This window comes from Platalea leucorodia (assembly GCF_965183815.1).
Source record: "Platalea leucorodia genome assembly, chromosome: 11".
Lineage (NCBI taxonomy): Eukaryota > Metazoa > Chordata > Aves > Pelecaniformes > Threskiornithidae > Platalea > Platalea leucorodia.
This window is the reverse complement of record NC_138833.1, coordinates 8,164,856-8,179,415: the sequence shown is the minus strand read 5'-3', so window position 1 is coordinate 8,179,415 and position 14,560 is coordinate 8,164,856. Positions and strand designations below refer to the sequence as shown.

General features: G+C 54.0%; 1 protein-coding gene across 1 annotated transcript in view; it reads left to right on the top strand.

The window, feature by feature from the left end:
• LOC309596189 (uncharacterized protein) overlaps nucleotides 1–13,619 on the top strand; it is a 39,192-nt gene extending 25,573 nt beyond the window's left edge. The window contains 2 exon segments of the mRNA XM_082324032.1: nucleotides 6,123–6,211; nucleotides 11,191–13,619. Coding sequence (XP_082180158.1) covers nucleotides 6,123–6,211; nucleotides 11,191–11,417 — 316 coding nt within the window. The 3' untranslated portion in view covers nucleotides 11,418–13,619.
• Nucleotides 13,620–14,560: the final 941 nt, after the last annotated feature.

Sequence of the window (14,560 nt, the reverse complement as noted above, 5' to 3'; positions counted from 1 at the left end):
TGGGTCTGCATCCCCAGCCGTGGGGCTGTGTCCCCAGCACGCCTTGAGTGCGGTGGAGGCTCAGCACCGGCAGGGATGGATCTGTTCCCTCTTGCTTGTCACTTTGCCAGCCTGGAAACGTGCAGGCTGAGATTTTACTTCTGCTGCTGCCTCTGGCTGGAGCTGTGTGTGGGAGGCGGCGGGGGGCGGGGACAGGGCTTGGGGAAAGCTGGGAGAGGGGAAACAGCAGTGTAGGGGGATTTAGGCAGGGGGTGCAGCCTGGGAGGACGAGGGGCTGCCCAGGAATGGGGCTGGAGGAATCGGCTTGAAGATGCCCCCTGGCCCTGGGAGCTGGATGGGGAGGGGAGGGCAGAGTGCTGCCCCAGACAGGCTGCTGGGGGAGGTGATGGGAGGCTGGGAGCAGCAGCCAGAGCTGGGAGCAAACAGTAGGGAAAGGGGAAGAGGCTGGGAGGAGAAACAAACCCCAGCCACATCCTCTTCCCCAGAGCAGGGCAGCCTGGAGCAGCCGGGGCTGTGGGGTGGGAGCAGTGCTGGCTGGGGGGCCGCTGTCATAGGAGCTAGAAAGCACCAAATGAGAGAGGAGGGAGGATGCTGAGGGTGTCCCGGGAAAATCCCCAGGCCAAGTGCTGCCCGAAGCCCTGCCAGGCACCCCCGAGGTGCTGAGGTCTCATCCATGGGGTGCTGGGCTGTCCTCTCCAGCCCCTGGGGCTCTGACAGCACCACTCTGGCACGAATAAGCTTCTTCAGTTTGTTGTGGTGCTGCTACGGATCATGTTTCCAGCTGCAGAGGAAGGAAAACAATTTTTCAGAAATTCACTGGGCAGTTGTGCAAATCAATGTTTGCAAGGCCTTCGGCTGCCATAGTGACGAGCTCCATAGCAACCCCACAAGGAAATGAATAATTCTGTGCTCGAAGTGGAAGTTAAAAAGGGACGTGGTGGCTGGAGGTTCCACAAAACAGCCGGTCAGCAAAGCACCTGGGTTCATCCTGTGCTGCTTGGGCAGATGCTTGTGGAAGCCCTTGGTAATGGGGCAGCCTCACGATGGGTGAGGGCTGTGTAAAGGCTACAGGGCAAGCCTTTCATTTCGATATTCCCTGATTTCCATGTAGACAGGTTTAATGAAGGTGTTTGCAGGTCATGCACTGGCTGTACCTGCCTCTGCTGGCACAGTCCCCGTCCCGTGCTCCATATCCACCACGCCCTGAGCCCCCTAAGATGCTGCATTGCTGGGTTTGCCTGCAACATGGGTTTGCTTCCTTCCCTCCAGTCCTAGTTGTGCTGGAAACGTTCCCGAAAATGAAAGGCAGCTCTTTTCTGAGCTTTGAAGTGTGGAATAGAATTGAACAGAGAAAAAAAAAATCTATCCTATGGGGGGATGGGATTTTAGGAAAAAACCTATTGAGTCAACGGCATTTGTATTAAAACCAGCAAGTCCTTGGAGTCATTTCCATAGGAACCAGCCCTCCCATTCCAGGCAGCTTCCCCACAGCAGCGCCCAAGGCTGTGGCTGAGCGGGGACCAGTGCTGCAAGGGGGGGCTCCGAGGTCTGCCCGCCCCAGGCAGGGGGAGCAGAGCAGGGCAGGCTGCTCACGGTTGAATCAGTGATTCACAGCTGTGATTCACAACACCATCCTATAGCCGTGGAAGACAGCCAGATCTGGTCATCAGCTGTGTGCCTTTTTCCAACGCGAGAAGTTATTTTTGGGCGTTTTTAGATTACAGCACTTGTTTTTTTCTGTGCTTCTGAATTCTGGATGATTGCACTGCCAGTAATTGAGGCACTTGAATTTCCTGCTTAGAGAAGTGAGCTCAATACCATTTTTTTTGCAACCCTAAGGCATTTCTAAAATAGCTTTTCTGCATGTTGTAACAGGGAGCAGGCAAATGACGTTGGGGCTGTTTGTCCAAAATTTGGGAACACTGGGTGCAGTAGATTTGAAGAAAAGGACCTGGGGGCCGTCAGGTTGAACATGAGTCACCGGTGCACCCTTGCTGTGATGGAGACCCACTGTATACTGGGTTTTACTGGTAAGATGGTAGTCCGCAGGTCAAGAGAAGAGATGGTTGCCCTCAATTCAGCACTTATGGGACCACACCTGGAGCACTGTGCCCAGTTTTTGGGCTCCCCACTGCAACAAAGACATGGCCATATGGGAGCCTCCAAAATGATTAGAGGTCTGAAGCCTGTGGCAAGGGAGGCGAGGCTGAAAGAGCTCCTTCAGCTTGGAGGCATGAGAGCTAGGAGAAGAGTCTCATTGCTGTCTTCAGAGGTGCACAGTGAAAGGACGAGGGTCAATAGGCACATGTTGCAACAACATAAATTTGAAGTAGATGTTAGGAAACGTGTTTCACCCAAGGGTGGTCAAACACTGGAACAGGAGGCCAGAGAGATGGAGAAATCTCATACTCAAAATATGGCTGCTCAGAGCCCCGAGCATCTAATATAAAGTTGGATCCAGCTGAAAGCTTGGCCCTGTTTTGAGTGGGATGTTGGATGAGAGACCTTCCCACCTTCATTAGGCTGGGTGCTTCATGACTGACTCCATTTGAGTCAGTCTGTGATTTTGTGACTCCACAGGGCATTAAGAGGATGTAGGACTTTGGCTGTCCCCCTGACACTGGGGTATAACCATAACGCGGGGGCCAGTGAAGTCCATCACGTGAGTTCAGATGTGTTCACTCCCTCTCTAAGACCAGAAGAAAGGAGAAGGGTCTGAAACACCACCCATCTCCAGATCCTCTGGGGATGAACCTCTCTGCTCACTGGTGATGCAGGGTCACCCTTCCCTGGGGGCACACACCTCTAAAACACGTGGTCAAAACAACCTGAACAAGATCCACATGTTTCTTGGTACAGCTGCTTCTCTTGTGCTGTGCACCAGAGGGGTTGGGCTGTGTCCCTCAACCCCCTCCCAGGCTGCAGGGACTAACCATGGCCCTTCTTCCCCCCTTTCCAACCCAGCCCTGGGCAACTCTGGTGCTCAGTGGTGGCCAGCTCTCCTGTCTGTGCCTGCATGCAGCTGTGGGGCCAAGGGTCATTGGGGTGGAGAGCGAGGACCACATGGTTAGGGAGCTTAGTGAGGCTGGTGGTCCTGCTGCTACCTGCCAGGTGAATGTCCTGGCCACAGCGTGAGCCTTTCCTTTCATGCATTCCCACTGTCCTAGGGCATGGAGGCATGGCTTTGACAGGAGGCAGGAGGAGCTTCTGTCCAGTGCGGCCCATTGCCCAAAGGAGAGGTGGGAGGGCAGGAAAGAGTCTTTCTGGAGGTGGAAAATGTGATGCCAGAATTGCCGCATCAAAGAGGGAGTTGAACCTGGGCCTGAGTTCAAACCACCGCAATATTACAATTTAAAAAAAAAAAAAAAGGATTTGACATTTCCTTGTGCTTTCCCTTTCCCTATCCCTGGGTCCCCTCAGCATGCCGGGGCAGCCCCCAGAGCCACGAGCAGCAGCTGGGAGGCACCAGGGTGTTCCTGGGCAGCTTTCCTGCAGCTCTGAAAAACCTGGGAACCTCAGCTGCCAGCCGGTGGGGCAGCTGGTGGGGCAGGAGCTGCTGGGGTTAACTGGTTGGTGGCTGAATGGGCTATGGTTTGCAATGGGGTCTAGGTTCTTAAGTCCTTTATTGGATCTAGCCTGGGGCTCTATTCCCAGCCCTGCTTGTGACATTAACAGGTCACTGCAGCCTCAGGGCTGTCCCCACCTTGTCCTTGCTGCCTGGACTGCCTGCACGCTGCTCGCTGGCACAACACTGAGTGCAGGGCGGCAGTACCCACTTCTGAGGAGTCTCAGCACAACCATCATGAAATCAATTTGCACTGAAACCAATTTGCAAGGCAGGCAAGCCTCGCTTCTGGCCTTCTTGAAACTGTGCCACCACACACATCACGGAGAAGCGATATGAATAGTTTTTGGGATGCCCTGGGTTGCAGCAGACGGCAGGTATTTCAGAAGTGGTGCTGTTGGCAGTGTTGTGCCAGAGCAGCCTCTGCTACGTTAGTGATTGTTTGCATCCTCCACAGAGGAGGTGTGAGAGCAGTGCCCTGTGCCTGGCTGGGGATGGATCAGGCGCGCGGTACAGAAGGGGAAGGTACGGATGGTCCTGTAGTCCTGCCACAGGTCCTTCGTGCCTTTGGGCAAGTTGCTTAAGACCAGATTTTCAGCAGAGTACCTGGGAGTGTCCATCCATGCATCCTTACACTCAGATCTTGTGTTTCAAAGGGAGTTCGCCCATATATACCCCTCACTGTGTCCATACCGAGCTGTGTGCCTGAGCAGGGCTGTGTGGGGCCTGATCAGAGCTCACAGGCACTCTTATCCATTCTGTGCATTTGCAGTTTTTCTTCCTGTGTGCAGGACATTTGCACAGGGAGGACAGAGAAAGCTCTTGTGCATTTAGGGCTTCCCTCCTTGAAGAATTTTGATGCAGCTGGGGCAGTGGCCTAGACACGGGAGCTGCCCGCACTACAAGGTCACTGTGGCAGATACAACCTTCAAGGACATATCTGTGGGTCCATCCCATTTCTGAAATGGCCATATTGAGCCTGTTCTGTGTGTGAGAGCTGCAGCGGGTGCAACCATCAGGGGTGCTCAGGCAGCGGGATGTTCAGCATGGTGGTGAAGAGCCCATCTGCCACCCAGCACGCAGCATTGAGTTGGCACTGGCAGTGCCTGCGCTGGCATTTGCAGCATGCAGGGTGCTGAGCGCTCAGGCATGAAGCTGCTGGCAGGAGACCCCCAAAGTTGGGGGACATCTTGGCTGCCTGAGTATGTCTGAGCAGGTCTTTGGGGTCTGAGCAGGGCTTTGGGGTCTGGCAGCTCTTGGGTGCAAGGGCTGGGACCACAGTGGTGGAGGAGGAGGCCATCTCTGTGCCTTGCAGCCTGGTGATTTGAATGCTTGCCTGAGAAATGGGCTCGGCTCTCTCCAAGGGGAAGGGCTTTCAAATCCCCCATCGTGCTTCTGGAGAACTCCCAGCTGCAAGAGCAGGGCAGCCCTCACCCCAGGCAAGCCAGGACGCAGCCAAGGGGCAGAGCCTGGCACCTCAGTGGGCGGCAAGAGCTGCAGGTGGTCACAGCACTCAGCTGGGAGAGGGGAGACTGGTGGTCTGAGTGATGTGGTCAGTTAGGGTCAGAGCAGAGGAGGACCCAGGAAGCTGGTGAGATATTTAGGTCTCTCTGCTGGAAGCAAGGAGGCTCTGGAGAGGCTCTGGGTGCACAGCCCTGACCTCTCTGGAGGGGAAGTACCACTACTAGTGAGCGGTGGCTGAGCACAGCAGGCACTTGGCAAACATGAATGTTGGGCTTGTTAGACTGCCCACAGACTGCTGATAGTAACCTCGGTCACGAACCCTCCTTAATCAAAGCCTGGTAGCACCCCCAGAGGTTTCCCAGGCAGATCTGTGGTGCTCAGCCTCTCCATCAGCCAGTCCTGGGGAATCAAGGTGGATGCCCACCTCCCTTCTGTCCTCTCCCTGTTGCTCCAGCCTCCCCAGGACTGTTTGCTCTCTGCTTTGCAGAGCTGGTGACTGCTCTTAGCCTCCCTTCAGAGCAGGTTTTGTGGTGCTAGGCAGCTGGCTCCATGCTGGTCCCAAAGCCCACCATGCCACGGGGTTTTCTCACCCTCTGTCTTACGAATGAAGCTGAAGAATGGACTTGTAGACTGAAATAGCTTGAAAGGTGAGTCCACTTACATGGCCTGCAAAAGGAACAGAGGACCTTGTCATACAAGGGTGCATGCAATTCTGGGACTTAAGGACCAGCATTTTCTGTGATATTATATTATATTGGTGGGAAGGCATTACATTATATTGGTGGGATTTTGAGGTGATGAGGTGCTGGCTGTCTCTGAAATCAGCAGGAGTTAGGTAGGTGTTGCTGGAAGCACCACTGAGCCCCCAAGTGCTTTTAGTATTGGCAGTTATTTTTCAAAAGCCTGGAGAGGGATGGAGACCTCTGAAAGTGTCTTGACTCTTGAGTGTTATTTAATAGAAGGATTTAAAGCCTGCAAACTCCTCTTTGCCAGTGAACAAGCCCGCAGCTTTGGCTTCTTATGCTCTCTCCCCACAAGCCTGCTCTTCCTGACCGAGCTGCAGTAACTTGCTGGTTTTTTTCTTTTCCCATAGCTCCCAGAATGGAGAGGAAGGTGGAGCCTGGCCGAACAACCAGTTTGACACAGAAATGCTCCAAGCCATGATCCTGGCTTCAGCAAATGGTTGGTCTCCATCGCGTGTGTGAAAATCACGGCACTTGCTCTCGCGCGGACACCTCAGATGCATGCCATTAGATAAGATGCTGGCGGGACTTATGTATCTGGGTTAACTGGGATGGCTTCAAAAGTCCTTCTTCAGCAGTTGCTGGTGGAAAAGCACTGCTGTCTGTGTTACCCTGCAGAGGAGAGGGGTCAGGAAGGATTCAGGCAGAGGAGATGCCAGGTAGCCATCAGCATCAGGTGTGCTGTAGACAGGGGTACCTCTTCCACCCAAAGTATATTGTCTGTATACTGGACAGAAGGTTATTTGGCTTGTGATGTGGTTGTGTTACATGAAAGAGCCAGTCTTGAGATGATGTTTTATAAACTACTTGGTTCCAGAAGATCACAGTAAATGAAACATCTGCTGTGTTGCAACTTGCCATAAGACAAGGAGGTAGGAAGCCTGGAAGATTTGCTTGTGGCTAGAGGCTGGGCCAGGAATACACTAAATGCCTGACTCAGTATCCCCAACAAGCCTTGTGTCCGGAGATGCTGGTGTGTGCTTCCTGCTCATGCCAGGTCCCTCTGCTGAGCTGCAGGCTCACCAAGGTTTGCCCCATCAGCGGCTGCTGGCTCTTTGCAGTTGTAGTCGCAGGGGTTTGGTTTGGGGTCATCTGGGGTTGGTTTGTTCTGTTTTATGGCTGTGCCATGTGGAAGTGGTGGGCAGGGAGGGTTCCCACGTACCCATGGTCTCCATCGCTTTATGTAAAAGAAGTGCAATTATCACTCCGTGCAGCGCTCTGGATAAAGAGGCTGGTTTTCATACAGCCTTTATTTATAAATACCTTTAAGTCTTTCCCCCCTTGATTTAAAAATAGAAACAACAGCACAGCCATAAAACCCTGTGCAAAATGCTTAGGATATTTCCTTTGAGCTGTTGGGAGAGAAGGAATCTGGGGGAGGAGGGGTGGCTTTGGTGTTTCTTTCTTGGAAAGCTGCTGCAGCTGAACTTTGCCACTCTGCAGACACCAGGCAGCCTGGAGACACAGCTGCCGTGGCCGGGGAAGGGGACGAAGGTCTTGGGCAAGGGAGTTGTTTACACTCAAGGGAAAGAAACAATGTGAAAATGTGTCTCTGCCCTGAAAAACGACCATGGAAAAATAGCCTCCAGGGTTGCATGTGGTTATCATCACCTGGTGCCTCCAGATCCGGTTTCCTTGCTCCGCAAATAAAGCTGTTTTTCTGACTGCCACTCCAGCAGTCCCCAGGATCAGAGAGCTGAGCGGGTCTCTTCCAGGTTAAGCACCGAATTCCATGTAGCCCCGGGCCCTATTGCAGCAAATCTCCCCCAATCCACAAGTCTCAAATAGCCCTAACCTCTCCCACGGCTTCAGCCTGCCCTGGGGTTTAATTTAAATCAGATCCATCTGCTAGACAAGGGCTTCCCCTGCTGCAGCCCCAGGGAGAGGATGGCTCTGTGCACTCCATCCTTTTCTTGCCCATGCTGGTCCCTTGCTGCGCTGGGTGGATGGATGGATGGATGGATGGATGGATGGATGGATGGATGGATGGATGGATGGATGGATGGAGCTGGGTGGGGACACAGCACAAGCTTTTTCCACCAGCATTGTGTTTTCATGTCTCCCCTGCTCTCTGTAGCCCCTTTTCTGCTCTCATTCCTTAAGCTAATAGTGTTGATTGGAGCAGGCTTTGATTAGGGGCAGTGCTAACTGCCCATTAAGCTTTGTGCTGCCCATCCTTGGGTAATGTTTCCTGGCTATTTAAATGATCCTTATCTCTTATTGTCATCTGGTGAGCTCTGTTCGGGCTCTGGGGTGGCAGGTGGGACACAACACCACAGGTGATGGCACTGTGTGCACTTCGCTCACCTGCTCCTCTGAGTGTAAGCTGCTCCCACACAGAGCGGTCGATGCTGACTTCCACTGCACCACATCAAGCCCACGCTCGAGTCCTCACCGAGCAGAGACCACCCGGGAGGCAGAAACTCCTCTGATGCTGCTGTGCTCCATGAGCTGGGGATGCCCCCACAGAAGGGGCTGGTGATGCCCTGTGTGCATCCTTACCCTGTGCCAGGGGTTATCCTTTGCTTTAGCAAGAGGCAGAGCTGGCCCTGCCATGCCAAGCCTGAGTGATCCAGTTGCTCTGAGAATTAAATTACTTGCCCAATGGTTAAATCACCCTCCCAAGACAGAGTGCCTGGAGAGCTGGTTTCCCCCCAGTGCTGCGACCCTGCTGTAGGGCTTCTGTCTCCCTTCCTGGGCCCCCTTCCTCTGGATCTTCCTCCCTTGTAGCTGGGAACAACATGAAAAGCCAGTGTTTTGAGCCATCTGAAGGGGCAGAGGCAGCTGCTAAGGCAAACCAAGGAGCACAGATGCTCCAGGACACCAGACACTAAAGGGCAGACATCCTGTCCTTAAAATACTCTGGCTTCCAGTGAGAATTTATAGGGGTGCCGTGGTGGGAGGTGGGAGAGTGGGAGAGCAGACGGAAAGGGAGCCTGAGGAGGTCTTTCTCCCCAGCTCCGCTGCCTGCAGGCAGGGGCAGATGTGCTATATTGGGTGCTCCTGAAAGCCCCACCAGCAGCTGCAGCAGCACATGCTCCGGGGCTGCCTCCAGCCGGCCTCTCCTCCCCTCTGCCCAAAAGGGTGATGGAGCCCCTAGCTGGTTATTTTTTGCGAAGCCCAAATTCTTGTTTTCCTCCTCAGGACTGTGTGGGATAATAAAGGTAAAGATAAAGGCTGAGCGTAACCTTTCCAGCAACAAGAACTGAAGTGCCCTGCTTGGCAAGAACAGCCCATTTATAAACCTCTATTGTCCCTGTTCTCTCTTCTTTTCAGCCTTAATGTCAATGTTACCTAGAAACAGCCCTTTGCTCTTACCCGGGACCAACTGGCACGCTGGAAACTTCACGGGCGGCTTTTTCTCCCCTGTGAAAGCTGTGCTAGGACTGCAAACTAGTTCATGGGGACCAGTTGTCCTGGATGGTGCTGGCAGCCCCCATCCCCCTCACTGCTCAGAGCCCTGGTGCATCTGGGATGGCCCAGGAGGGCAGGGCAGGGCAGCAGCACCCAGGGCAGAGGAGCAGGTGCCCAAGCCCACGAGGCCCCCACCCAGGGGCTCCCAGTCTGAGATCCCAGAAGAAAAATCTCCTCCACTCCAGAGGCCATGGTCCACCTGCAAGCCAGTCCCTGGCTGTAGCCTGGCCTGACAGTGCACTTCCAGCTGTCCCGTCCCTGTTCATAACACCCCGATGGGTGTGAGGTTGAGTTGGTTGTTAATGAAACAAGCTGCTGATGAGGTAAGTGAGGATTAGCAATAAATATCACTAACTGTATATGCACACCTCCTCCAGCCCCCCTCCAGCCCACGGTCCTCAAAACCCCTCCAGGTCTGGGACCCATTTAAGAGGGACTGTAGAAAAATTCTCCTGCCAGTGAAGGTTTCCACAGCAGAAAGAAAAATGGCATTTCCCCACACTGGTTCGCTGTGTTTGTGCACTGTCCTGCGCATCCTTTGGCCTCAGTGCACAATATCCCGCCTGTTTTCGGACGCGCTGTTGTGTTTGCCTCCACCTGCTCTAGCAGAGCAGCTGTAACTTTTCAAACTGCAGTTGCTTCATACTTCTGACCTCTGTGAGGGGATGTGTACGCAGCAGTATCTAAGGGGGTCCGTGGGATGTGGCCCAGCTTTTTGTCTAGCTTTCTGTCTGGCTTAGCCATCTCCATCTGCTCAGGGAAAAGCGAAGGCAACATGGAGGCATGCACAGATCTGGTCTGGAGAGAGAAAAAAACACAAGGGGACCAGCCCACGTTCTCTGCTCGTTGCTTTTCTTTATTCTCTCAGTCTCTCTGCCTGCGAAAGGAGGGAGTAGCAGCCCCAAACTCTGCCTTGGGCCCTTCAAGTGCCCTTGCTGGGTTTCTCCAGCCTCCCAAGAGAGCGTGTCCATAGCCACATGCACGAAGCAGTTAAAAGGCTGAGATGGGATCCACAGTAGCCAATGCAAAGACAAGGTTTTAGCAAACAATTTCTGAGCAGGGCTGTGCAAAGATCCCACCATGGTCTGTGCACGGGCACTCACACTGGAGCAGGGTCGCACAGCGACTCATGGCAACAGCGTCACTCGTGCCCTGCCACCCCCCCCCGTGCTCATTTCTCCTCCTGCCTCCGTGCATCCCCCCGTCTCCATCTGGCCTCTACCCTCCAGCAGTGCCCCAGCATCCCGGGGGGGCCTGCAGCCCTTCCCCCCCTCTGCGCTTCCTCTCTCTGTGCTGGAGCTTTGCAGCGTGGCAGGAATGAATTTGCCTTCCCCTCCCCCTGCTCCCAGATCTGGACCATGGGATGTACTTCAGCATTGATTTTCTTCGTGCTCGGCTTCCTAGAGCCATTTTGCGGTACTGCAGGGGAGGGATTTTCTTTCTCATCTCATATGCTCTGCTCCCTGAATAAACCTGGCTGGAGAAATATTGGGGGCAGGGTTTTAAATGCAGCGGAAAAAAAAAATATTGGATTTCCCTTAATGCATTACTAGTGGTTGTGGCTGTACAATATGTTTGTAATGGGCTGCTTTCAGAGCGTGGGATGTTTTTCTGTGGAGGCAGCAGGCGGGGAGAGGAACAGAGCAGACAGCGTCAGGCAGGCAGGGAGGGACAAGCAGCCCCATTGCTGCCGAGGGCAGAGGAGAGGTTGCCCTGCCCCGGCCAGCCTCCAGCCCCAAATCCCAAAGCTTTAGAAACGATGTGAGATAAAAACAAGGGATTTTGGTGCCGGCTGTGCCATGCTCCCCAACATGCACATTGCAGCCGTCCTGTGGAGCGATAGCGCTGAAGGGTAATGAGGGGTGGGGGTGAAGGTTGGTGGCACCGAGGTCTGGGTTTGACATCCAGTGAGAGACTTTCGGGGCTGCTGGGGCTTGGGGTGGGCTCTGGCTGGCATTAACAACCTGCCCTTCTCTTTCCCCACACCCTCTGGCATCCCCACAGAAGCTGCTGACGGCAACTCGACCCTGGGCGGCGGAACAGGCACCATGGGGCTGAGCGCCCGCTACGGCCCCCAGTTCACCCTGCAGCATGTCCCTGATTACCGGCAGAACGTCTACATCCCGGGCAGCACCGCCACCCTCACCAATGCCGCCGGCAAGCGTGATGCCAAGAGCGCCGGCTCCTCGGGAGGCAACAAGAAGAAATCCGGGAAGAAGGAGAAGAAGTAGAGAAGAAGAAGGAGACCTTAGAGCTACAGGGCAGCCGGCTCCAGCACTCCCCCAAACCACAGCCCAGGCCGGAGGACGAATGTGAATTTTCCGTGATGCAAAAAGTAGGAAATGCTGCGAATGTATCTCATCATCATCAGAGCTAGGAGCAGGGTCTCGCTGCTGTTAGATCTCATGATGAAAACCAATCCGGAAGCTAAACCGAATGCAAACAAGTGCCCTGTGAATACTTGCTAATGTTTTATACAATCCCTCGGGTATTAGAATATGCAAGGGCAGAAGGTCTTCTGCCACGTCTTTGGATCCGATTTGCTCCCAGATAGTCCAAGAAAGGCACAAGGCTTGTGCTCAGCTTTGCCCAGTGTAAATAATTTTAACGCAGATCTTTTAATTTATAGACCTTCGATCATTTTTTGGAAAGGAAAAAGAAGTTCCTAGCTTAGAGTTCATGCTCCAGATCTTTGCTCTTAAACTTTCCATTAGTAAAATTCACCCCCAGTTAATGATAGCTGAGAAGCTGGTAGGGAGTGCTTCAGTTCCTGCTTACCTGTTACCCGGAAAAAAAATAAGTAAGTGTTTATATTGCATGAGTCAAAGGGAATATGGCAAAGCTGCATCCTAAACATTTATTTTTTTTTAAAAGTGCAACCACTGATATGAGACAAAAAAAACCCCTCCTGATGTCTGAGAGGTAGGGAATTCAATGAGGAGCATGCCGAGGTGTGCAGCAGCTGCCCCAGTGGTTCTAGGGGTCTCCAAAGAGCAGACACATCTCATCCCTTCTTTGCAGTAAATATTTATATGTACAGTCGATGTTCTTCTGGAATTAAAGCTAAGAGAGTCTTGCTCCCCTGTGGCCAGGCTCCTTCAGGCAGCCGTCTGGCCGAGTCCCCGCCAAGGGAACCGGGGAACGGTGCTTCACGTTTCTGCACACCGCATCTGCATGCACATCCTTCGCCTCACACCTGCACTAGCGCAGTTAGCTCCACGAACCCAGAAGTCCTCGCATGCCCACGCAGCGTGGTGTGAATGCGCCGGCAGCTGCCCAAGCCTCCATGCTGGGGCTGCCTTGGGAGGGGGGTGGCGGGTGGGATTGGTAAAGCGGGATGGGGAGACTCATTGCTTCTTATTTGGGGTGTAGACCCCAAATAAGGGAGTTATTTGGGGTTTCACCTGAAGGAGTGAGATCCACAGAGCTGCTGGCGCATGGCTTTGGTGCAAAGTTGGTGACCAAGTAAGTGGTAGTTGGTTTGGTGGCGTTTGGGGACCAGACCCGGAGGAGGGACCTGAGAGCTGGGGGTGATGCTGCCAAGCCAGCGAGCTGGGGTGACAAGGGAGGGGGCATCGCATGGGACCATGTCGGGCCAGCCCAGAGGAGGTGATGCTCCCACTGGCTTTGGGCTTTCCACCCTGTGGAGGGAATGGAAGGATAAGGAATAGAGTTCCTCCATGTGCCCATCACCCTTGCACTGGGCCAGATTTCCATATCAAAGCAGCTCTGAGTCCCCCCAGGGAGGCAGAGGGGGGCTTTGTGTAGCCATAGGGAGGAGAGGGGCTGTGGGGTGGCCAGGAAGGGGCTGTGCCGGGTTTCCTAGCGGGGTTGTGGTGTTTTTTCCCTTTTTAATCAGTAACACGTAACTCAACTGAGCAGATCCAGCCCTCTCGGCCAGGCTCTGGCATGGCAGCAGTCACCCCACCACCGCTCCCTCCCCAAACCTAGGGCAGCAAGAGCATCCACCGTGTTTCATCTGGATCTGGCCACCTCTGGCGCTGGCTGCACTGGGAGCGATTCCCACCCTGTCCCCTGCAGCTGCCACCTGCCCCCCTCTAGAAATGCTGTAGCTGAATCGTAGTCTTTATATTTCTTTTTAATCTGCAATCTGAGGTAGCATAGTGAGTGTTGTGTATTTAGTGGCGTGTTATTTTTAATCTATCTTGGTAACTAATTTGTGGACACCAGTATTTTCAATTTTCTCTGTATCTTCTTCCCATGTGGTCTGTGCTCCGAGTGTACGTGAAATGAAACACGTTTGCCCTTTCAATGTGTCTAATATTGAATTATACTTATATATTATATATATGCTTATATCCTTCTTATACCCATATAGACCAATGTCGATGTGTTACACGCAAGTTTTATACTCTAATATTTATATTGCTTTTTTTCTTTGGGAAAAAAAAATAATAAAATGGTTTCTTCTGAATAAATGGTATTTATTCCAATGGGAAGAGGGGGGCACAGATGGGGCCTGTCCATCCTGATGCTGCCACTGTGCTAAGGTTGCCAGTGGAGGGGTGGTTCAGCCCAAGCCTGGCTCCAGCAGTGGGGATGCTCTCGGGGCACCCTCATCCTCAGGTCCCCCCATCCTCGGGTCCCTCAGGCCTTTGGGCTGAGGGTTACATGGTCGTGGGTGGCACCGGTGTGCTTCTGGCTGGCATTTTTGGGGAAGGGCTGGGCACACCCCAGCACACCAAACCGAGGAGACCAGGGTGTCCACAGCCTCTTCCCCAGCACCAAAGGGATCCAATCGCCCTTCCCCATCACTGGCAGGGATCCATTCTCCCTTCCCCAGCCTCAGTGCGGATCTGGTCACCCTTCCCCATCACCAGCAGGGATCCACTTTCCCTTTTCCAACCCCGGGGTGATCTGGTTTTGATGGTGCCCGGGCTCCCCGCTCTGTGCTTGGGGAGGAGTGTGTGTGTGTGTGGGGGTGGTTAGGCGCTGTGCCCGGGGCTCCCTGGCCAAGACGAGCCCCCCACCCTCTCCCTGCGGGGGGAACGTCCTGTGACTCGAGGTGTCGCAACGGCAGAGGAAAAAATAAGCTGCTCCTGCTGCTGCCCAGATGTGAGGGGGAGGGTGGAGGGGGCGGGGGCAGAGCAACCCCAGGAGACAGACAGGCAGACAAACAGACAGACACACACCCTCGTCAGGGGGGCTGGGGCTGATGTCCAGTGTCCCCGCTCCCCCCTCCGTTAGCAGCGTGCAGGAGGTTCCAGGAGTGCAGGGCACAGCCCTCCCTCCCCGTATTCCCATCCCCCCCACTGCTGCCGTCCAGACTGCAGCTCCATGGCCTTCCCTGCCTGGGCCCCCCAGCACCCCCCGAGACTGCCCTCAAACAGAGAGACCACCCCCTGAAACCCCC